Genomic DNA, 25,073 nt, shown 5'->3' on the forward strand with positions numbered 1-25,073 from the left:
AGACTCTCTGAGGAGGAGGAAAGATAGTCATCCAGGGTAAAGTAAACAGACTGGCATGAAGCAGCGAGGGTCTAGTCGAGATTACATAATAAATATTTGTAGTGGACCTAGTAGGCACAGTTTTGTGATTTCTCTCATTGGTACTCAGCAACTCCTGAGTAGTGGTAGAGAAGGCAGACACAGAGTATAATGCAGTTTTGTGGTTGAAAAGAGATGCTCATTGATTGAGGGATGGCTAAACAAATTGTGGTATGTGACCGTAATGGAATAGTACTGTGCTATGGGAAATGATGAATATCATAAATCTAGACAAGAATGAAAAATTTAAAAGAACTGGTGCAAAGCAAAGTAGATAGATCCAAGGAAACAATGTGTATGATGATTATAATAATGTAAATGGGAAAACAATATAATTGAATATGAATATTGCAAAATTACAGAGAACAAGCCTGGCGCTAAAGAAAAAATGTGAGAAGACATCACCCCACACTCCTTTGTAGAAGTGAGAGGTAAATGGAAATGGAACATTGCACATATTTTTGATATTTCAAAATTTGTTTTGCCGATTTTTTTCTTCTTTCTCTTTTTCTTTAAGTATTCTTTGTTATATGACATGGTTCCCAAGATAAGGGAACAGGAAGGGAGAAGAATGCAGGGGAAATTTAGGTGATAAAAAATTTGTATGTTTAAATTTTTTGTTTAAATTTAAATTATTTGTTTAAATAAATAGCAAACATTTATTTGTTTATTTATAAAAACAATTTTTGAAATAAGCAGTAAAAGGACCAGGACAGGGATGGAAAGTGACAATGAACTCAAAGATAAAGGATATTATAAAGTTGAGCTTGTGAAATACAAGGTCAAGATTTTAAGGAGGAAGAAAGTGAGGTAAGAGCAGAGGAAATGTCTTGGTAAAGTAGGGAGGTGTGGAGTGGCAAAAGGTTTCAGTGAGGATGTAGAATAGGTTTAGAAGGAATGAAACACAAGGAGAGATGGAAAGAGGGGGAGTTATGTGAGACAGGGGAATTTCACAATTATCAGTGGTGGAGGTGGAATGCTTGTAGGAAATAATAAGATCACAAGTATGCCTCTCTCTCTCTCTCTCTCTCTCTCTCTCTCTCTCTCTCTCTCTCTCTCTCTCTCTCTCTCTCTCTCTTTCTCTCTCTCCCTCCCTCCCTCTCCCTCTCTCTCCTTCCCTCCCTCCCTCTCCCTCTCTCTCTCTCTCTCTGTCTCTGTCCCTCCCTCCCTCCCTCCCTCTCTCTCTCTCTCTCTCTCCCTGTCTCTCTCTCTCCCTCTCCCTCTCTCCTCCCCCCCTTTCTGTCTCTGTGTGTCTGTGTCTCTCTGTCTCTGTCTTTCGGTTTCTCTCTCTCTCTCTCTCTCTCTCTCCTCTCTCTCTCTCCTCTCTCTCTCTCTCTCTTTCTCTGTGTGTGTGTGTGTGTGTGTGTGTGTGTTTAAGGCTGAAATTGAGAAAAGGTAAAGGTCTTAAGAGGTGAAGAAGTTGATCCTGTGGGAAGCAAGGGCATTTGAAGAGACATTGACGTGTATATTGAGATCTGGGAGTGGGGATAGAGAAGACTGTGAGGCTGGCACTGAACTCTTTGAGAAAGGAGGAAGAGGACCTAGGAAGATCAGTAGATAATAGCCATCGGAACCTGAAGGAAGTGCTATATTTGTTTAGAGTCAACTGAGAAAGCGAAATGAAAGGTTGCTAAGCAATGCTGGTAGGAGGAGAGTCTAGAAGTTGCAGTAAGTTGCAAGAATTTCTTCTCCTGGCCTTAGTGAGTCATGGAAGGGGTGTATCCAATATGGGAGAGAGTGGCTGGAGATTCAGTGTTATCTTGGGGAGTCAGATTTCTGGGATTGTAGGGGCTGGGAGAAACTTAAAAGAAATAAATCAGACACGAAGGGCAGTTTATTAGCTATGCAACAGAAGTTTATAGGGCACAATGGAAGGGTAGGATACAATGGGATGGGGATAAGGGAGGGATGGGACTGACATAGATGGGTAGGAAGAAGTGAGAATAGTAGCAAAAGAAGAGACCATCTGCCTAGGTAACCTTTGACTCTGAATTACAGGGATTCTAAAAGCAGTCATAAAATGGTAAATTATCATTCCCTAAGCAAGAGGTAGAGGGGATGGTGGTGGTAGTGATGGTAGTGTAAGGTAGTATGAGTACCAGGAGAGATGACCTATACCTGGTCTTATCTGATTGTTAAAAGGAAGCATTGGTTGGTGTCTGGTCTGGCCTGAGTCCTGGAGCCTGGTTCTGTTAGGGAGGGTTAGGAGTGGTGGCATTGTTCACCTCTACCCCTACTCATCAGTCAATCATTCTTCCCCAGTGCTGGCTCCAGTGTTGAGTAGGTTTTTTCAGCAGGGTGGGGCAGGATCTAGACTTGCATAGGGAATTGCATAGGAAGAAGAGTGTAGGCTAGATTATTTTTGCAAAATTTTGCAACACTTTTGATTCTTTCAAGAGATTCTCTAAAACAAAAATCTGTTATTATAAGAGCACTATTATTTTGGTAAGGCTATTGGGTAATAACATGATATCCAAGAAAGAGTCAATCAGTCAATAAACATTTATTAAGCACTCATTATGCATCAGGCAAAATGCTAGGGACACAAAGAAAGATAAAAAACAGTTCTTCAGTCAAGGAGCTTACAGTCTAATGGGGTAGACACCATGCAAACAGCAAGCAAGACATATCCAGGCTAAATTGGAGATAATCAACAGAGGGAAGGCTTGAGTATTAAGAAGGATCAGGAAGGGCTTCGTGTAAAAGACTGTTTGTTCACCTGTAGAGTTTGATGTTTTTCTACACCAGACTGTGTGTGTGTGTGTGTGTGTGTCTGTGTGTGTCTGTGTTCAACTATCCTTTGTTCATTTCAGATTAGAGTGAGATTCATTCGATGCCTTCCCTACCCCTTCTTCCATGTTTATATATTCTTTTTCTCTCAGGGTTGTTATAAGGATAAAATTAAATAATGTGTGTAAAGTGCTTTGCAAAAACTCAAAGTATTATATAAATGTTAGCTATTATTATTACTGGTTGGCATTTTCTTTGGCCTGCTCATCTCTCCTGACTTGGAGCTTTGTGCCAGGTACAGGCTTTGCCCCTGCTGTGCTTTTGAATGGGGTAGTCATCTTGGTTTGGTCCTAATTTGGATCCTCTGGATTCCTATATTGACTTCTACCTCCTGGAGTCAGGTGCCCTACCCTGAATCTTTGAGGTTCAGAGTGCCAGATCTCTAAGACCCTCTAAATCACATCAGGTCAGGGCGCTAGAGACTTCAAAGGCCCTGGGAGTCTAAATTGTCCCAGTGTGATTGCTCCTACATGATTCTGATTGATATTACTCCCCAGGGCCTTGGGGCTTTCTCTGGGGGTCCTTCATTCTTGCTTCCCCTTATATAGAACCTTTGAAGATTCGAGTGTTGTAATGTTAATGGGATATGAAGATCTTCTCCACCCATTAATAGGCCTCACCTGGAGCCCATTAAGAGAAGCTTGCTTAGGGGAGGCTTGCTTGTAGGAAGGCTTTTACACCTTTTGGTACTAAGTTGATTAGGCACTGATTCATGAGGGTTGTGATGCCCTCTGGCTCTGAGCCTATTAGCCAAAAGTATATATATACTCTGAGGTGAGGTTTTGCTTTGGGTGTTCGCTTATGAGTAGGACCTTTTGATTCCCTGGTTGAGACTCTGGGTAGCCATATATTCAGACCCCCGAGTGCTCAGATGTAATGGCTCTCTCAATCCAGTGGTGTATGTAAAGTGTATAGCAATATTGCTTTGATAAGGCAGTCAGAGCCCTGTCTGTTGGTCTTTATGCTAATTTCTCTGCTTGTATTTTCTCTAACATTAGGGGGAGCTGACTTTCCCCCTGAACTAGTGAATGTAATTAAAGAAGATTGTTGACCCCTTTAAAGTTGTTTTTCTTTAAAAGCAGATCTAAGAAGCTGTGCTAGCAGGCCATCCTGGGTATGCTAGGGTGCTTGCTGCTACAAGTGTTTCTGACTTCTCTCTTTGCTGAGGGCTTATTTGCCTAGATTGGCAGCCCCTGTTCCCATTGCTGGTGGACTTTTGACTAACAGTTCTGGAGTGGAAACATTTTCTTACGGCAGCTTCTTATTGGATTTCTCAATAATTATTTGGTCTGTTGTGATTTTCAGGTTTTTGCTGGAGTCAGTTTGTGGGAAAGGGGTTTTCTGCTTAGTTCAGGCAGCCAACTTGGCCAGACACTTACCTCTTTTCTACTCCCACTGTTATCACTCCCAAAGGTTAAATTCACAGCTCTTATTCTACTGGGAGTCCTTTCCTCCCTTTTTGGAATCCTCACAAACAGCCCAATAGGTGTGACTCTCTCTGTTTAGGCAAGACAGCTGGTGCCTTGGCCTGTCCTCACTTCTGGTGGCTCCTGCTGTCAGGTCTGGTGGACTTTGCTACTGACCCTCATTACTGATGGGACCTCTGATAGTTTCTGAGGATCTCTCAGATTTCCACGATTGTAAGGCAGAAACTCTCTATTTCTCCTTCCCCCAAATGGGTCCCTCTCAGGGAATTCGCTGGAACACCTCTTTTGTGTGTATTATTCTTTCAGCCAATCACAAGTTACTTCCAGGGGCCACCTATCTTTATCTGATGACCAGAGCACTTTATTCCTATAAAACTGATTAAAGACCTTTGATACCTGGTTTATACAAATAATGACTTTTGATACCTAGTTTATACACAAGATTGATTGATTCAATCCTTCCATTGACTTAATTGGAATGAGGGTGGAACCCCCTACCATTTCAAGTGATTTATAGTGTTACTGTTAAAGATTTATCATAGAAAATGTTATGCTTTAAAATTAGAGTGACTAATGCAGACAGGCCTTTTTTTTTAGTGCAATGTAAGCTGGTTAACCTTTGTACAAAAACCAAGCCAGCAAATCATGAATCTGTTAATTATCCAGGAGAGAAGACAGCTGGTTGTATCTCTTTTTCTTTTGCCAACCAGATAAATTTTAACACTGAACAAATCATAAAGCGAGCTGGTCTTCCCCACCTCTTTTCTCTAACTGTGGGAGAGAGCGTAAGTTAAGAGGCCCAGCCAAGAGGGGACAGACTCCTTTCTCTTCACTTCCCACCTCCTTTCATAAAAAGCAAGAACGTTCTAGTTTTGTCTCAATTTCCTTTTCAAGTGTGATTTCCAGAATACAAGAGAGCAAATCATTCCTAAAACTTGCCTTAATTTCTCTTACCTGCCTAAGCGGTGCTTGGGTCCTTCCTCGCTTCTTCCTTCTCATGCCATTGACTGGTAGGGTTTGGGGTGGGAAGAAGAGTAACTCATGTAGTTATACTATCTTCTTCTGACTGTATCAGCTATTGAGCACCAGAGGCTGGTTAAGACATGGGGAAATCTAGATAGGATGAAAGGCAGGAGTAGGATATAATAATGTTTCCCATCATATCACCAACTACAAGGGCATCCATTACAAACCACCCAGCACAGATAGTCCTTTTAGTTTCTCCCTTAAATCTTTTTGTTCTCCTCCCCCAAAATACCCATAGCAGAAGCTGCTAAGTTTCCCTATTTCACTTAACAATACCATTTTCCAAAGTTCCCAGTTATATTGATCTTCCAGAACCAGTTGTGGTATTGGAGAAGGGGACTCCATTCCTACCCACCTAACACCTTCTCCCCTTAGGAAAAGAGTAGTGTATTGGAAATCCTAGAACTAGCCTCACACCTCCCCTCCAAACCTAAGCTTTCCTAATCACCATAATACTGCACAACCCTGGAATCATCCTTGACTGGGCCATCTCCATTCGTCTTGACTTTTGTCTTGCCACTGGAGTCATGACTCTGGAGGACAGAGTGAGGCTGATGACACACACAAAGCAAGACATCACCCTCGTTATGGCATCGGTCCTCTTCCAAAACAAAGGACAAACAATAGCAACAACAATTACAAACTAATGCCTAAACAGAGATTTCTTCTTTTTGAACTCTATGGCTTTCTGACAATTCCCAAATTTTATAATAATGCAAATACTTGTGTAATTCCAAGTCTCTTCTGGGGATAAGGGAAAACTTTCCTCTTTAAAGAGAAAACCTTGGTCTTTCATGAAAATGGGTTTGTGGTTGGGCTTCAGGAGCACCTCTGAGGTTTTTCACACCTCTGCCTACCTCCTTGGCAAAGACGGAATTTAAAAAAGGAATCAAAACATGTTTCACCATTGGTAAGTACTTTTTAATTCAGGATTTTTAGCAAATTATTTTGTCTCCTTGACTCAGGACAAATTTGTTAGGCCTTTTGAACAATTAGAGAATAACAAAGGACCCCAAACCTTGTGGTCCTGACCACAAAGGCTAATTTCAATTCATTTGGACTGGACTAGACAGGGAAGGCTTCACGGAGGAGAGGACACTTAGCCAGGACCTCTTGCTGCTATTTAAACTCAGCTATTCCTTCAGCGTCCTCAGGCATCTGGCTTTGACAAAGAAGGACAGTGTGGCCTTCCTGAAGCTGGTAACAGATTCTTCCAGTACTCCTTCTGTGCCCTGTGGAGAGGGAAAGTCTCACTTAGAATTTTGAACCAAGGAACAGAAGTTCAATTAAACAAATTGTCACTTAAGCAAATTTGCTCTGTATACTTAATAATTTTAGACATTAACTTTTGTCCTAAAGGACAACTGAAGCTAATGAATTTCTGTTAATAGAGAACATCTATTAACACATGAATTAATGGAAGGAATGGAGGCTATATTTAGGACAGGGTCTTAAAAGTTCCTTGGAGAGTGGTAAATCTAACCCTCATTTTCCTCATTTTAAAGATGGGGAAACTGAAACTCAGGAAAGCGAAATGACTTTCCCAAGGTCACATTACTTGTATTTTGTTTGTTTTCTGTTTAGATCTCCTTAGTTTATTGCTTTATTATTGACTATTAACAAGAGAGAATTTACTTGAATTTTACAAAATTTGTTGGATTGCACATACTGTAAATCTTAACAGCATGATAGCACTCATCAAGACATAGACCTTATTCGATGCAACAAAACATTATTATTCACAGCTTCCCTGTCAGTACACTAATTTGCTTATCTCCTGTTTACAGAGAAAGAACATAGAACAAGGATTCTTTTTATTTTTTGAGGGGGGAAGGCACCGCAACTGGGGGTAAGTGACTTGCCCAAGGTCACACAGCTAGTAAGTGTGGCAAGTGTCTGAGGTCACATTTGAACTCAGGTCCTCCTGACTCCAGAGCTGGTGCTCTACTCACTGAGCCACGTAGCTTCCCCCTAGAATTTTTTTTGAGAGGGGAATGCAGGACCATTGGGGATAAATGACTTGCCCAAGGTGACACAGCTAGTAAGTGTGTCAAGTTTTTGAGACAAGATTTGAACTCAGGTCCTCCTGACTCCAGGACTGGTGCTCTACTCACTGTGCCACCTAGCTGCCCGTAGAGCAAGGATTCTTAACCTGGGGTCTGTGAACTTGTGTTTTAATTATTTCTGATAATTCAACTTCAATAGACTTGGTTTCCTTTATAACCCCAGGTATTTTATTTTATGCACTTAAAAGCATTATTCTGAGAAGGAATCTATAGGCTTCGTCAACTGTCAAGGCTGGGTCCAAGAAAGGTTAAGAATCTTTGGTATAAAAGTTTATAGTAAGAGACCTTTGTGTTCAAAAATATGTTTTATGTTTTCCTTTTACCTATGATAACAGATAAGCAATAAATATTTGTTGATCAAAAACATAGATACCTGGTTTACATAAGTATCAGTGTAACCACAAAAATCTGGGAATTGTCAGTAAGCAGGAGAGTTCAAGGGGCAGAAAAATCTCTGGCCAATAGTGCACAGTATTATGTCGCAACTTTAGTAAATGAAGTTTAATGTCTTTGAAAATTTGTATTTTAAAAACTCACAAAGGATATTGATTGAATTATGCGTGTGTTCAATAAACTTTATGATTAGTACCAAAGTTTGCTGCCTCTATCATTTAATTCCATGTAGTTACGGTATAGCAATTATGAAAGGCAGAGTGAGTAGTAGATAGAAGACTGACCTTAGAACCAAAAAGATCTGAGTTCAAATGTTCTCTTTAATAGATACTGACTGTATGGAGTACTAGCTGCCTTCTGGGGATCCGGCCTGCAAATTCAAGTCAGAAAATACTGCCATTTCTTTCCCTTCCTTCCTTCCTTCCTTCCTTCCTTCCTTCCTTCCTTCCTTCCCTCCTTCCTCCCTCCCTCCCTCCTTTCTCTCTCTCTCTCTCTCTCTCTCTCTCTCTCTCTCTCTCTCTCTCTCTCTCTCTCTCTCCTCCCTCCCTCCTTGTTTCCTTTCCTCGTCTTTCTTTCTTTCTCCCTCTCCTTCTTCCTTCTCTTCTTCCTCTTCTTTTCTTCTTCTACTATTGATTAGAAATGTGATTTTAGATTAAGAAATGTAAGGAGAGCGTGGATTGTTGCATCTAGGTGGCCCAGTGGATAGAGTGCCAGGCTTGGTGTCAGGGAGTCCTGAGTTCAAATGTGGCCTCAGATACTCACTAGCTGTGTAACCCTGGGCAATTCACTTAAACCTGTTTGTCTCAGTTTCCTCATCTGTAAAATGACTCGGAGAAGGAAATGGCAAACCACTCCAAGAAAACCCCCAACGGGGTCATGAAGAGGCAGACACAGCCGAAATGACTGAATCACAACCAAGGAAATCATGCCTACCTTGCTCTAATCCAGGGCTTGGTGTGCATGCTCAAACCACTCCCCCAACTGCCATGTTTTTCAGAAGCATCAGGCAGGAAGCCCCTTTCAGGAGCCAGCTCCTCTGCAATCGCTCTGATGTGATAAGGCTCGAATCCGCAGCAGCCCCCGATGTACCTGACACCCAAGTTGTAGGCTTCCCTGGCATATTTTTGAATATCCCATCTGGTAGCAAGTCTGGGTTCCAGACCTGTAATAGAAATAACCCTTTTGCTTCAGTAATAAGATGGTTTGATCAGATATTTACTACAAATAAAGTCTCAGGTAACAGTTTGGATATATTTGTGCTTATAGCCATCCCATTTCACTTTGAGAGCTCTCTTCTATTTTTGCACTAGTCTCTGGGGCAGCTAGGTGACATGGTGTATGGAATACCAGGCCTGGAGTCAGGAAGACCTGAGTTCAAATTTGGCCTCAGACACTTACTAGCTGTGTGACCCTGAGCAAGTGACTTCACCCTGTTTGCCTCAGTTTCCTCATCTGTAAAATGAACTGGAGAAGGAAAATGGCAAACTACACCAGTATCTTTGCAAAGAAAACCCCAAATGGGGCCATGAAGAGTTGGACATCGCTGAACAACAAAAACAAGGACATTATCTCTCTGGGTTTCTTTGTGCAGAAGGCCTGGAAGCAGATGGATTTGTCAGAAGGCTAGTCCAGGGCAGAGGTTTTCAGGGTCCAAACTAGAGTGAAAGGTGACTGTGGAAATGGAAAGAAAGGGTGAGATGCAAGCCATATTTCAAAGTCAGGACTTAACAACTGATTAGATGAGGGTGGGAGGCTGTGTGCTGGTAAATTTCTCCAGGCTCATCATCTTCCATTTGGGAGGCAGAGGTTGCTGCTCTCCTGGAGCCAATTTCCCACCCAAGTTCAAGACTAAATATATTAGAACAGTGTTTGCCTGGGTCTCACTGTAGTTAATGTCAAACTTTTTAACTCTCCTTGACCTCACAAGGTCAGTGGGACAGAATATAGCTGCTTCTTCCTCATAGTTTTTACTTCGCGGGATGGGGAGCCAAAGAAATGTTCAACCAAGTGTCTTCACTAACCGAAAGGGTACTGCGGGAGGTCCACAAAGCCCCCCTTGCCACAGTCGGGTGTGTGGAACCCCAGCGACTGCACCATCAAGTAAGCTTTTAGGCCAGAAGCCTCTAGGCTCTCTTTCATTAGCTTCACAGTGGCCAAGCTGATCTCTGGTCCAAAGCGGCAATTCACACCAACAATGGAAGCTCCTAAAAGATTAAGGAAAGAGTATTAGCTTTCCCTTTTGCAATTCTTAAAGACTGGAGAAGTGGAGAATCTTCTACTATCTATCTCACCATATGACAAATTACTTTTGTCCAAGGTCAGATGGTGAGATGGTAAGAGATCTCATGGTTGTGGTTCAACTTTTGTTAAAAAAAAGGGGGGGGGGGTTAGACCACAGGTTCCCAAACTTATTTGGCCTACTGCCCCCTTTAAAAAAATTACTCAGTGCCCCCCTGGAAATCTACTTTCTTTAGTCCTTTAATGGTGTTTTTTTAAAAAATTCGTATCATCTCAAAAAATATTAAAGATGTTTTTTAAAAATACATATCTTAAATTTAATAATTTATTGTAAATTTGTGGGTTTTTTCCTGTATTGAAATTTTGATGCTGCAATATTGTGTCATGTAACCAAATAGTATTGTACTGTAAACAAGCCATCACACACACACACAGATTTCTGCCAATGCATGCTGGACTTTCAACAATTTGAGACACTTGCCTCCCAATACTTGCTTGTTAAGACCTGTTGGTGGACTTGACCGCTTATCAGTTATAACTTGCATTTTATGTGTTTATTTGGAAAACAATGTAATCACTATGACTTTCACCCTGTTAACACAACAGATGAAACATGAACGAACAGTTTTGCAAAATTCTCTTCTCTTATTTCCTTATGCTTCCACCACTCCCTTACCTTTATTCAATGCCTCCCCACCATCATTCCAGCACACCCCAGGGGGCAGTATGGCCCACTTTGGGAGCCTATGTTAGACTAATGGCTTGTAATTACCCTACTAATGTAAAGTTATGATCCTAGCTGCCAGTTATATGACAAGAATCAGTCTGAGGCAACCTGAAATAACACTGTGGCTTTGAGTGGTAGCCAGGAAAATGGGTAGTTTAAAACACTTCATGCTTCTAGCTGCTTAATATATGAGTGAATGGAGATTAGAGAGTATGCTCTAAAAGTGCTGGATGAGTTTACTCTTAATTTTTAGCCTTCTTTCCTATGGAGGCTGCAAGGTTAGGGCCATGCTCAAGAAATGAACTGCGGCATATCTTCTTAAGGTCTGTGCATTTCCACGCACAAAGAAACCCTTTGGCTCCTCCCCCCTCTGCAGGAAGAACTCCATCAGATTCCATATTGGTAGTGAAGGAGCCAAGGTTTCCTCCTGCAAATAGGGACTGAAGACAGATGCCCTAGAAATGTGTTCAGCCTTCCTGTGATTCTAGAGCTAAGGAGTAATTAGCATGGCGGCAGCAGAAGCTGGAACAAGAATAACAGAGACTTCAAAGTCATGTTCAGATGTTTCCTGAGACTAAACCCTAGCTGGAGGATGAGCCATTATTGTCTTATCATTTAGAGGCCACAAAGACCAAATCAAGTCTCTTACGATCTCAGAGCTAAGATCTTGAGTCATGGGGTAAATAGGAGTTTAGAGCAGAGTAGAGATCACATTAAAGCTTGAGGGTGAGTTGCACCACCCAAAAGAGAAAAGAGCACTAAAAATAAGGGGCTGGAGGTAGCAAAGGCTATCTTGTTAAGGGTCTACCATATTCGGACTTCTGTTGCCCTTTGAGGGGATAAAGATTCTTTCTCCCATTCCTTTTTTCAATTTTTTCTTTGGAGTATACACGTAAAATTTTGAAATTAAATTTATTCACAAAATTGAAACATCAAACATCTGGGAAGATGGGATAGAGAAGAAGGGGTATGATATCTCTGATACTCAAAGGATGAGATGGGTATTATTGGGAAGGGGCTGGAGGGTTCTAATCTCTTCCCTCAGAGCTCCCAAGCCTTTCCCCTCACTGCAGGGAAAGGTGGGTGTTGGGAAGGAGGGAAAGAGGCCACAGTTGTTTATCCAGTGCAGCATTCTATCCCCTCGAAGGTCTTGGACTCTTCGAAGGCAGGGGGGGAGTGCAGATGGAAATTTGTCCCCCTCGGAGGGCAATGATGTCTGTACCTTGGGAGTAACCCAGGGTAAGGTGTAGAGGTGCTGTCCCATTTGCATTTCCCCTGGGAGTTTCTTAGGAGGGCAGAGAAACCTTTGGGATACTGACATTTTCTGGCAGTACATGTCTGCTCAGATCTGGATAGTCTCTCAGTCACTCCTTAAGACTGAATTCCGTTCTGACCTCAGCACTTCAGATCCAAGTGGGACAAAGGGGGTAGGTGTCCCCCAGGGAGGGTTTAAGTTACTGGGATTTCCCCTTTTTTCAATTTCATGGCAAAGAGTAGAGTAACTTTACTAACTTAAAAACCAAATTGCTGGGGGGCGGAGCCAAGATGGCGGCTGGTAAGCAGAGAATAGTGTGAGCTCCCTACGGAGCCCATCCAAAAACCTATAAAAAAATGTCTCTGAACCAATTCTAGAATGGCAGAACCCACAAAACAGCAGAGGGAAGCAGGGCTCCAGCTCAGGACAGCCTGGATGGTCTCTGGGTGAGGTCTATCCCACACGGAGCTGGGAGCTGGTAACGGAGTAGAGCAGAGCCCAGCCTGAGCAGCGTGGACCAACAAGACCAGCAACCGGGCAGAGCATGCCCTAGCGCCCTGAATCAGTGAGCTGCGGCAGTTACGAGACTTCTCAACCCACAAACACCAAAGACTGCAGAGAAGGTTAGTGGGAAAAGCTGCGGGAGTGGAAGGAGTTCGAGGTTTGGCTTCCAGCCCCGGGGGCAGCGGAGGTGGGGCAGCTACGGCTGTTATTGCTTCTGGCTCCAGGCCCGTCTGGTGGGAGGAATTAAATGGCGGATCAGAGCAGGGGTGCACAGCCTGCCGAAGATCTAAGCCCAGTTCGGGTTGGGGGTTCTTGGGGAAGGAGCAGTGCTGGTGTGGCAGAGCTGGCACCTCCCCCTCAAATGTGGAACATAGAACTCTGTAGTCTACAAGCAGTCATACCCCACTGAAAAACTCAAAGGTCAAGTTAGTTGGCTGGGAATATGGCCAGGCAGCGAAAACGCACTGAGATTCAGTCTCAGACTTTGCATTCTTTCTTTGGTGACAAAGAAGACCAAAACATACAGACAGAAGAAATTAATAAAGTCAAAGAGCCTACAACAGAAACCTCCAAGAAAAACAGGAACTGGTCCCAGGCCATGGAAGAGCTCAAAAAGGAGTTGGAAAAGCAAGTTAGAGAAGTAGAGGAAAAATTGGGAAGAGAAATGAGAAGGATGCGAGAAAACCATGAAAAACAAGTCAATGATTTGCTAAAGGAGACCCAAAAAAATACTGAAAAATACACTGAAGAAAACAACACCTTAAAAACAGACTAACTCAAATGGCAAAAGAGCTCCAAAAAGCCAATGAGAAGAATGCCTTGAAAGGCAGAATTAGCCAAATGGAAAAGGAGGTCCAAAAGACCACTGAAGAATATACTACTTTAAAAATTAGATTGGAACAAGTGGAAGCTAGTGACTTTATGAGAAATCAAGATATTATCAAAGAGAACCAAAGGAATGAAAAAATGGAAGACAATGTGAAATATCTCATTGGAAAAACCACTGACCTGGAAAATAGATTCAGGAGAGATAATTTAAAAATTATTGGACTACCTGAAAGCCATGATCAAAAAAAGGGCCTAGATATTATCTTTCAAGAAATTATCAAGGAGAACTGCCCTGATATTCTAGAGCCACAGGGCAAAATAGAAATTGAAAGAATCCATCGATTGCCTCCTCAAATAGATCCCAAAAAGAAATCTCCCAGGAATATTGTTGCCAAATTCCAGAGCTCCCAGATCAAGGAGAAAATACTGCAAGCAGCCAGAAAGAAACAATTTGAGTATTGTGGAAACCCAATCAGAATAACCCAAGATCTGGCAGCCTCTACATTAAGAGATCAAAGGGCTTGGAATACAATATTCCGGAGGTCAATGGAGCTAGAATTAAAACCTAGAATCACCTACCCAGCAAAACTGAGTATCATGCTCCAAGGCAAAATATGGATTTTCAATAAAATAGAGGACTTTCAAGCTTTCTCAGTGAAAAGACCAGAACTGAATAGAAAATTTGACTTTCAAACACAAGAATCAAGAGAAGCATGAAAAGGTAATCAAGAAAAAGAACAAGAAAAAGAAATTGCAAGGAACTTACTAAAGGTGAACTGTTTTGTTGACATTCCTACATGGAAAGATGACGAGTATGATTCATGAGACCTCAGTATTAGGGTAGCTGAAGGGAATATGCATACATATATGTTTATGTATATATATGGGTGATTGTGTATGTATGTATATATCTATGTGTGTGTGTATATACATACACACACACACACACATATATATATATATATATCTAGAGAGATAGAGAGAGAGAGAGAGAGAGAGGACACAGGGTGAGTTGAAGATGAAGGGAAGATATCTAAAAGAAATAAAATCAAATTAAGGGATGAGAGAGGAACATACTGAGAGGGAGAGATAGAATGGGGTGGATTATCTCGCATAAAGGAGGCAAGAGCAAGCAGTCCTGTGGGAGGAGGGGAGAGGGCGGATGAGGGGGGAATGAGTAAACATTGCTCTCATCAGATTTGGCCTAAGGAGGGAATACCATACATACCCAATGGGGAATCTTACCCCACAGGAAAGAAGAGGGAAGAAGATAAAAATAAATGGGGGGGGGTGATGGAGGGGAGGGCTAATGGGGGTAGAGGTAGTCAAAAACAAACACTTTCGAAAGGGGACAGGGTCAAGGGAGAAAATTCAATAAAGGGTGATGGGTTGGGAAGGAGCAAAATATAGTTAGTTTTTCACAACATGAGTATTGTGGAAGGGTTATACATAATGATACACATGTGGCCTATGTTGAATTGCTTGACTTCTTAGGGAGGGTGGGTGGGAAGGGAAGAGGGGAGAGAATTTGGAACTCAAAGTTTTAAAAACAGATGTTCAAAAACAAACAAAAATGTTTTTGCATGCAACTAGAAAATAAGATACACAGACAATGGGGTGTAGAAATTTATCTTGCCCTACAAGAAAGGAAGGAAAAAGGGGATGGGAGGGGAGTGGGGTGACAGAGGGGAGTGCTGACTGGGGAACAGGGCAACCAGAGTATACGCCATCTTGGAGTGGGTGGGAGGGTAGAAATGGGGAGAAAATTTGTAATTCAAACTCTTGTGAAAATCAATGCTGAAAACTAAATATGTTAAATAAATTAAAAAAAAAACTAAATTGCTTGGCTATTTATCACGCTGGGGACCCATATTAGAACCTTACCTGCTTTGACCAGTCGAACTGCACATTCTCCAGGTGTTAGATTATTCATATCTCCCTCTGGACCAATGCACATGGTAGCTGCCACTGGCTTCCCAGACTCTTTTAAGACTTCAACAGCCCACACAGCTTCTTTGCAATACTCAAAATACTGAAAGAAGTTTCACTTACTCTACTGGCCCAAATATAAAGCAGTTACTGAATATATCAAAGAAAAAGTAGGTGGCATTCTAATTTACATGACAATCATAAAAATCTACCAAATGTGGGTACAATGATGAAACTCTTTTAGGAAGTCAACCTGTACTCAAGAGCATTTACCTCGAGGCCAATTTCTCTGAGCAATGATTTTAATGGCTGTTAGAATAGTATACTGAATTTACATTCAGAAATGTTCCTTAACAAGACCATAGACAATAAACAGAAACAGAAACAACCAATTTCCTATGATGTCTCCAGTACTGTGGAGGGGATACAAAAGCAAGCATCCTAGTCTTGAAAATTCTGCAGTTTATCTAAAGAGACAAAAGCTAGAGAACAATGCTAGATCGTGTGGCAGGATAACCCTAACCCTTTGCTATAGGAATTGAGAGATGTGGGATGTTTAAGATTCTGACTGGCTGGTAGGTGAAGAGAGGAGAGGATTATGGTCAAAGAAAGACCACAGCAAAATGGAAACCACCCTGGCTCTAGAGTCAGGGGAGGCTGGGACCAAATTCCAGGGGCTTACTAGGGCTTATTACATGGGTGATCCTAATTGTCTTAATCTATAAAAAATGGTGATTGTACTAGATGGTTTCTAAAGCTCTGGCTCTAATTTTTTTTTTAAGTCATGGGTTCACAAAAGGAATATCGACCTTTGCAAATGCATTTACAGTTATCCCTTCAAAAAGACCTTAGCCTGAAAGGGCCAGGGTGTCCCAGTGCATCCTGGGCCATTTCCATTCATCCTGGTGAATATCAGGCCACTAGACCCAGATGGCTCTGGAAAAGAAAGTGAGGCTGGTGACCTTGCACAGCCCTCCCCCACTCAAATCAAAGTCAACTGCAAGTCATGGCATCACTTCCCTGATGTCATGGTCCTCTTTGAGAACAAAGGACAAACACACAATAACAACAGTTATCCCTTCCACATTGAAAGGATTACACAATCTGTAAAATCCGAGTAAAATTTTTTGGCCCCCCCTTTATACCAGAGAAGAGGTCTGAATTATTATGGTATCAAAAGATAAAATATGTTGCTATTATATGATACTATACATATAGTTATGCATTTCTGAGTTTCTAAACTTTTTCTGTGTCATCTGCAGCTTCTGTAAAATTCCCCAAAAATTCCCATTTAATTTCTTTTGTTGCCCCACGATACAGTGATGACCGCCATGTTGACCTTCTGCTCCATGATGAGGAAAGCCATGATGTAGAAGGGATAATTGTAGTTTCTCATCTCCTTATTAGTTCTTTGCTTTCTGTGTTTAGGTCTTGGGTTTCCAGAGGCCAACTCCCATATACTATAAACAGCGTGAGTAGAAATTCAGAAGTAGGAATTACCCGAGCTCTGTGAAGGAAGGGACCCTTTGTCTTATCTTCCTGTCTCTAGCTCCTGCTAATAATATGATCACAGCTAATATTAATAAGGCACTTTAAGGTTTGTAAAGAGTATTACAGCTATTATCTCATTTGATCCTCATGACAACCCTGTGAAGAAGGGGCTATTATTACCCCCATTTCACAGATGAGGGAACTAAGGCAGATAGAGTTTAAATGGCTTTCCTAAGGTCACTCAACTAGGAAGTAACTGAGGAAGGATTTGATTCAGTTCTTCCTGACCCCAAGTCCAGCATTCCAGCTAGCCTCTTTCCTTTATCATTAAGGCTTTACCTCAGCAATCAGGAAGTCCACATTCTTTCTGGTAAAAACCTCCAGTTGTTGTTGAAAAATTTCTTTAATTTCAAGTTTATCCTTATGGCTTTTGTACAATGATGTTTCACTGATTCCTCCTGCTACCAAAGCATCCCCCTTTTCAGCCACTTCCCTGGCAAGGTCACAGGCAGCTTCATTTACATCTTTCCACTGAAATTAGAGAGCATGGATTTGTATAGTAGGACTAATGTTTTCTGTAAAGTCAAAATCAGATAGAGGACAGTGTGAAAAAGAGGGAAAATTAGAGGTGTACAAGGAAGTCTGTTCAAAATATGGAAGAATTAAAATTTTATCAAAATCAGTGTTTAAAGCTACAATTGAAAGGTCAAAGTAGCAAAATTAAGTGAAGGAACAAAATAAAGTTTGTAGGAGTGATCATAGGTTCAGAGGTGGGATGGACTTCAGAGGCCAAATAAGCCAACTCTTTCACTTTACAGATGAGGGAACTGAGGCCCACAGAGGTTAAGTGATTTGTACAAAGTCATGCTCATGACAAAAGTGGGATTTGAAATCAGGTCCTCTGACTGGAGAGCTAGTGTTTTTATTTTATTATTTCGATTATTTATTGTATTACATATTTTATTAGTTTATTTTATTCTGAGTTTTACAAACACCAAATAAAGTGACTATTTCCACAAACATAGTAGAAGAGAAAGATGATTGTACCTGAAATTGAAAATCTCTATTATGTGCAGCTCATTTTTCTTTTACAATAAAACATATATTCAACATGTAACTTTCAAGGCTCCCCTGCTTGTCTGTGATTTTTTTTCTGGCCTTTTTTTCCTGTTCTCTTCTTGGTGTTTAAAAATGCTTCAAAGCTCCTCTTTTCTTTCTTTTCCTTTTTTTAAGTTAACCTATCCCTATGCTCCTTTTCCTTCCCATCCCCCTCCCCAAAACAAAACAAACCCTTGTAACAAATATGCACAGTTGACAAATTCCCACACTGGCCACATCTATGTCTATGTTGTGAATCTATCACCTAATAGGAGGTGGATACCATGCTTCATCACTGGTCCTCAGGAAAGGGTAGGAGCTGGGTTTTTTCCACTGCACCACACTACCTCAATGAATGGAGGCAATCGAGATGAATGAGGCAACTCCAATCAAAGAAAAGAATCCATTTCCCTGCTCTACTATAAACCCAAAGAAGAATGGCATAGCACCTCTGAAATACTTTTAATCCCTCTTGTTGATCCCCAACCTATAGAATTTCATTTATTAAGACGGAAAAAGGAGGGGAAGGGGAAAGTATATAAAGCTTCGACACAGGAAGTATAGGTACAGATGAGCTCATTTGCACAGGCTTCCATTGAGAAGGTATTTTGATTTCAGGTTGAACCATTTTCCTGCTTCCCAGTTTACCTTGCTTTCCAAATTGTCCTTGCCAGCAAAAAAGGTAAAGGTCTGCATGACATTAGATCCCGCTCTCAGATACTCTGTATGAAGTTGACGTACTGCAAGGGTAAAGGGGTTTTGAAATAAAAACAAACAACAAACAGAAAGCCACCATAGCATGTCCTCAATCCATTTTCATTAGCCATTCACTAATATTTCACTTGGTCACACCTAGCCGGGACCTGGTATTTATGAGAGCCTTCAGATGAAGGTTAGTAATAAGAACAGGCAGCCTCAACAGGAAGGGGTGGGAGGAGAAGCATAATTTGGATGGCCTATGCTCTTCAGGAGTGCCATCGGCCGCTCATTGGCTGACCCTTAGTCCTTAACTTCTAGAGAATATTGACTCCTAGGCTAGTGGGCATGAAGAATGGGGCAAATTCAGTTACCATCAGACTTATGTAATGTCCCTAAAGCAGACTGAGTGATGAGGCACTTAATTACTTGGGTGTCAGGTTACTTTTGAAATTTTTGCCCCCTCAAAAAAAATTCCCCCAAATTCCCACATTTTCTATGAAGCCATCTTTGAATTTCTCATAGCATTTTGTATAGAGCTCTTCTATGGACTTCTTTGGTTAACATAATTGTGTTGTTTTATGCCACATTAAACTGTTAGCTCCTTGGAATCAGGATGAATCATGACAGATTTACAGCTAGAAGGAATCATAGAGTCTTTTACTCCAATCCTCTTATTTTACAGATGAGAAACAGAGCTCTAGAGCCATTAAATGACTTTTGAAAGGTCACATGTCTAGTCAGTGGCCAAGCTGGGAGTTGAACTTAGGTCCTCTGACTTAAAGTTCACGGCTCCAATTTCATCTCTCCTTCTAGTCCTCCCCATGTTGCTCCCTTCTAATCTCTTCTTTGTATTCTCAGGCATTTCATAGGCATTTCATAAATGTTTCTTGACAGTGAATGGGATTAATACACATCACTTTCATTTGCATATTTTCTTTTATATTTTATGCATATTATATTTTTAATATTTATATATTAGATGTTTATAGTATATAAGTATAACACAATTATAATATACATTTATATAATATATATTTACTATGCCATGGAATTAATTATCAGAGAACATGAATTGTCTCCATTGTTTAGAGCAAGGCAGAACAAAGCATCATGCAGAAGAGGACATTTTAAAAATGGGATGTTTTAATTTACCTGCTTCTGGGTACTCTACAGCTGCTTCTGGGGTCCAGCGTCCAGCTTTCACATACCCCCTCTTCTCAAGGGTAAAGACAAAACTTCCATCGCCAATCACAACCTCTCCACTATTCAGGCGTTCTAAAATGCCCTAGAAAGAAAGAAAGTTTGTTGTTGTTTTTTTTTAAAGACCTGAAGAATGCTTATTTTTAGGGAACAGGACATGAATAATGATTTTCCAGCACAGACTGAGGAGGAGTAGCCAGACAGGTAGAGGAAGAACCAGGAGAAAATACTATCACAAAACTCCAAAGAGGAATGAATGAAGGGCATGGTAGAGATCACCAGTGTCAGATACTGCAGAGAATGAAGATTGAGGACTGAGAATGAAACACTGGATTAGCAATTAAAGGATGGCTGGTAAACTTGGTGTGAGCAGTTTCAGGTGAGGGGTGGAGGTTAGAAATTAGATTGCGGGGTGTAATAGGCCAAGTCTGGCTCAGACTAGCCCCTGGTAATTTAGGCTCAATATGGAGTGAAAGAAAATATTTGTAGGAAATTCCAAAACAAAAGGAGGTTTACTTAGAGAATACACAACAAGGATACAGCAATTGGCTTGGGTAAATGTGGCCCTCCTCTTAATTTAGAAATGTCTGCTCGGCAGGGGAGGGTATGAAACATTTTTTCACCTTGCAGCCAATCCAGTAATGAATCTCTCCAAACTTAATAGCTGACGTTTACATAGAGCTTTCAGGCTTGCAAAGTGAGTTATAGTTGAACTTCACAATAACCCTTAAGGGATAGGTACTGTACCCATTTTACAGATGACGTAACAGTTGAGTCACTCCCCATGGCCACAAAGACAGTGTTAGGCAGTTTGAGACTCAGATCTTTCTGATGCAAAGTCTAACCTATCCCACTGTGTGACTTGAGTTTTGCTATACTTGATGCCAAATCACTTTGACACATTTGATAACTTCTTAAGTACATGTCTAGTTTGAGATAATGATGATATTAGCACAGAGACAACACAATTGTCTTCCTGCTTTAAATAGCTAGAGGACGTATATCCAGTTCATGTAATAACTCTAAGTTTTTGGACTAGATCAATGATTTCTTTGGGATCAGGAACTCCTAAAGAGGCAAATTCATTTTCTAATACCAGTTAGCATCTCTTTTGCATGCAGAATCACACAGTTGCCTGGGTCACTGAGAGGTTAAGTGAATTGTCCAGAGCCATATAGCCAACTTGTGTCAGAGATGGGACTTGAACGTAGGTCTTCCTAATTTGAAGACTGACTCCTTATCCACGTTACTTTGCCACTCCAATAACTATAATAAAGTATGTAAGTTTAAAAGAAGGGAGTATGTGTCTTTTCTAACCTCCTTTCTCTCTTTAGGATTAGAGTTAGGTCCTGAGATGCCCATTCCCCCCACCTGTTCCTCCATATTTGTATATTCATCTTCCCAAACAATCCATTTGTATAAAACAGTGGATTTGTCCCCTTTCTTCTCTGTGTTTCTATTTTCTTTACTTTCTTACAACCAGCAAAACAGAACAAATTCTCACCCATGCCCTGGATTTGCTTTATTTAATGTCCCCTTCAATCCTTAAAATAAATAAAATTTTGAAAGGAATACCTGCTCCTTCTCTAATTGAATGTAACTACCTCATCATCATTTGTCCCCTTTCGACTGCTCAAATATATTTACCTTTGTAGGTTTCTCTTGAATATTGTGTTTGTATTTCAAAGTTTTCACTCAACTCTGGCACCCAATTCTACTAAATATCTAAATATATCTAAATTTCTAAATATAATTATCCCTTTTACAGGGTGGGTTATTCTTGTTTGTAACTTTTTATCTATTATGGAATATCATATTCAAATATTTTCTCACCTTTATAGCAAATGCTTCTAATTCTTGTGTTATCTTGACTGTGGTCCTTTGGTACCTGAAGTATTTCTTTATGACTGCTTGCAGTATTTTTTTCTCTCTAGCTCTATGGTTTGGCTATAAAATTCCTTAGTGTTTTCAGTTTAGTGGTTCTTTCCATTCTTCCAGTCCAATTAGTGGACTCTCTTTTATTTTCACTTTGTTCTCTGGTTCTAATAGTTTTAGGAAGCTTTCTTACATGATACAATGTTCAGTTGTTGTTTTGGTTCATCAGGATTTTAGAGTGTTTCATGATTATAAAATTGTACCTCCTTGACCTGTTTTACAGGTCAGTTTTTGTTTGGTTTGGTTTTTATTAGCTAACTATAGGGTATATTTGCATATAAACCAAAGATGGAACCATTCCCATGGAAGAATACAAGCTATATATGCCTCACTGACACCCTTGGGTTAAAGCATTTTGTCTTGTTCTGGGAGAAGAAGCTACATAAATAACAAGTCAGGAAATTGACTCTATTCAGACTACAGAGCACTATAGACTGATTTAGAATGGTCTGAGTTTTGGGGTAGAGTGTTCTGCTGCTTTTATACTGAAGTAGATGAAAGGAGTTTAAACCTATTTACAAATGCCAGGTCAGTTGTGTTTGATAGTAAATACTTTATATTTTCTTCTGTTTTTCCAATCTTTTGACTTTGGCCTAGTGTTTCTTGTTTTATATAGAATCAATTAGTTTTGTTTGTTTTATTCTTCCCCCCGCCCAAAAGTCCACTATTTGGATGAGGCTTCCTATCTTCTGTTCTAAGATATTTATTCTCCTTAAAACTTTTTCCTCCTAGACTGTCATTCATTTGAAAGTTATTTTTTATTTCTTGCTTCATTACTTCCAGCCACTCCTTTGGTCCTTGTGTTCAATTTGCCTTTTCTCTGAGACCATACTAGTAGTTGTTATAGAGTTACTCTTTTCTTATGGGTTTACTTTTGGGGCCTTTCTGAACCCATAGTATCTCTTCATTGTGTTTGGTGTCTTCTTCTGTTTACTTATAGGTTCTGTTTCATTTCCTGGATTGGGATTTTGTGTTTGGGCCAGTCCCCTCTAGCACTCTTGGTTGGTTAGACTTTGTTCCGGTCTTGTAGTTATTTGTGCAGCTTTCTCCCCCATAATAAGACAAAATCCTTTAAACACAAGAGTGTCAGTGAAACACATATAGCCTTATTGGTTAGGCCCTGTCCCCTCTCTAGTCTGGATGCTGCTGCTGCTGTGCATGGAACGGGGTGACTGATATTAGGTCCCACCCTCTGCCTTACCCCTGACCTCTCTCATTCTCTTGGTGATACCTTTTAGGGTCAGGTCTTAACTTTATCCTCTTTACATGATACTAAGATATAAGTTGGTTCCATTGACTGGGTGGGATAGTGATGATCACACAGTTCTCGGCCCTCCTATACAACTCTTGGTGCTGATGTTAAGGTGCTGAGTTGGTTTTGTTTTCCAGTGAGAGTCTTAATGCTTAGAGGAATGCATGGCTGAGCTCTGGCTTCTGTTCAGTGAACTCCAGAGACTGGCCTTCTTTCCTGCTTCAGTTCTGACAACCTAAAACCAGAATTTAGCTTCATGCACCCAAAGACTATAGCATAAGAAGATGAAGCTCATAGCTACTGTACCAAGAAGTGTTTAATGTCAGCACTGAACAAGATTACATTTTTAAATTTTCACTATATTTGCATACTGTCGATTCCCCCTTGGGGAGAAGAAAAAACTCTCAAAGCACTCCAAAGCCTACTTCTGATCTTAAATATGAAATCAACTAGAATCTCCCAAAGAATAAAAACACCTGCTTTGGTTGGGTCTCCATGATATGAAATGCAAATATTTGAAGGATTTGCAATTTAATCAGGTTTGTAGGAAATTTCCAGTCTCTGATTAGGTAGGTAAATCCTAGAGAATTATCTATGGCATACAGAGGTTAAATGATTTGCCCAGAGTCATATAGCTAGTAAGTACTGGACCCAGATAGTCTTAATTCTAGTCATAAGATCATAGATTTAGAGCTGAACGGGCCCTTAGAGGCCATCTAATTCAAGCTCTTCTTCTCCCCCATTTGATAGATGAGGAAATGAAGCCAAGAGGTTGTGATTTCCCCAAGGTTACACAGCTTCCATCTGTGTGGGAGGACTTGAATATACTTCCTGTTGGTTTTAAATCCAATACTCTATCAAATATGTGCTGGTTTAATCCCTGAATTCTAGTTACCACACCATCCATACTGTCTCTGATATTAAACATAAAGATAACAATCAGATATTCAGCCAGATTTGGGATTTATTTTCTAAAGGATGCTAAATTTGTGGCTGAATATCTGAATAACAGTCATACAGCAGTAATTAATGGCTATTTTACTTCAGGGGGTCCTACCTCCCACCCCTGCCATATCTACTGTTTCTGGAGCAGATTTGAATGAATGTACATTAAGATCTGGAAACTCTGTTAAATTCTGAAAACACTGAAACAGGAGGGAAGGTGTAGGAATCTCCGGGCTCTGATTAGGCTACCTCCAGCTTCTGTAGTCTGCCTTAAGAGGCAGTTGTTTTTTTTTTTTTGTGGCTTTTGGAGGTAATCGGGGTTAAGTGACTTGCCCAGGATCACACAGTCTGAGGCTGCATTTGAACTCAGGTCCTTCTGTCTCCACTGCGCCACCTAGCTGCCCCAGACAGCTCGTTTTCTAAGTTCAGCTTGTCTTTCCTGTAAAATCTATCCCCTATCCCACCCTCCCCAAATTTCTGTACTGACCTAGAGAGGAGGGCTGAACCTTTACGTATCTGAGGATCTGTTTGTACCACTTCCAACTAAATTTTTGCGATTTAGAGTCCCCTCGTTCGGAAGGAAGTTCCAGTCGGGGGGCGGGGCAGGGAGTTCGGACTATGTTGGGGTTAGGGGGGTGGAGAACAAGAAGATCTGTGGATGCTAAACCCGTGGTGGGGGGAGAGGGCAGAGATATGGAGTGGGAGTAGGCAAGAGTTGAAAGGCAGACGTGGGCCCATCAAGACAGCTCTGCGGGTCTGCACCGAGCGAGGGTGGTCGCTGGAGTGTGAGGTGGTGATGGTAGGCAGGGGGAAACACACAGAGGGAGAAATTCAGAAAGATTAGACGAAGAGAGACAGACAAGGAGCCTTTTCCCCCTCCCCTTCCTCACCCCCGCCTTAAAAACCACAACACACACAACCACAGACACACACAGAGCAACAGACAGACAAGGCAGAGATAGACTGATGGACAATTGGACGGACGGACGGACAGACACAAAAAGGGCAGGCCTTTGGCTCCTCACGACTCTCACCTTCTTCACCCTTTTCCCCCCGACGGGTGCCATCTCTCCACTATTAGGATAACCCTTGGCCCAGAGATTCAGAGGGCAAAGTGGCTGTCTTGCACCTGAGAAGTAGCTGGAAGCCACGGAGTGGGCCTGGCCCTCCTCTTTCTCCCGCCCACATCGGG

At 41.2% G+C, this 25,073-nt stretch overlaps 1 protein-coding gene across 2 annotated transcripts; it reads right to left on the bottom strand.

Moving 5' to 3' along the window:
• Positions 1-6,220: 6,220 nt before the first annotated feature.
• Positions 6,221-25,022, bottom strand: LOC118852977 (S-methylmethionine--homocysteine S-methyltransferase BHMT2-like). 2 transcript variants are annotated; one of them, XM_036762745.1, is made up of 8 exons: positions 24,916-25,022; positions 19,702-19,834; positions 18,499-18,590; positions 17,092-17,283; positions 15,217-15,364; positions 9,802-9,984; positions 8,714-8,942; positions 6,221-6,553 (listed from the first exon to the last, which is right to left on the bottom strand). In XM_036762745.1, exons 1-8 carry the CDS (start codon positions 24,946-24,948, stop codon positions 6,472-6,474), a joined length of 1,092 nt encoding a protein of 363 aa, XP_036618640.1. In that variant the 5' UTR covers positions 24,949-25,022; the 3' UTR covers positions 6,221-6,471. The 2 variants fall into 2 exon arrangements, with proteins under 2 accessions (XP_036618640.1, XP_036618649.1); XM_036762754.1 differs by lacking the exon at positions 9,802-9,984.
• Positions 25,023-25,073: the final 51 nt, after the last annotated feature.

The sequence above is a fragment of the Trichosurus vulpecula genome, chromosome 1 (genome assembly GCF_011100635.1).
Source record: "Trichosurus vulpecula isolate mTriVul1 chromosome 1, mTriVul1.pri, whole genome shotgun sequence".
In the NCBI taxonomy this organism is placed as follows: Eukaryota; Metazoa; Chordata; class Mammalia; order Diprotodontia; family Phalangeridae; genus Trichosurus; species Trichosurus vulpecula.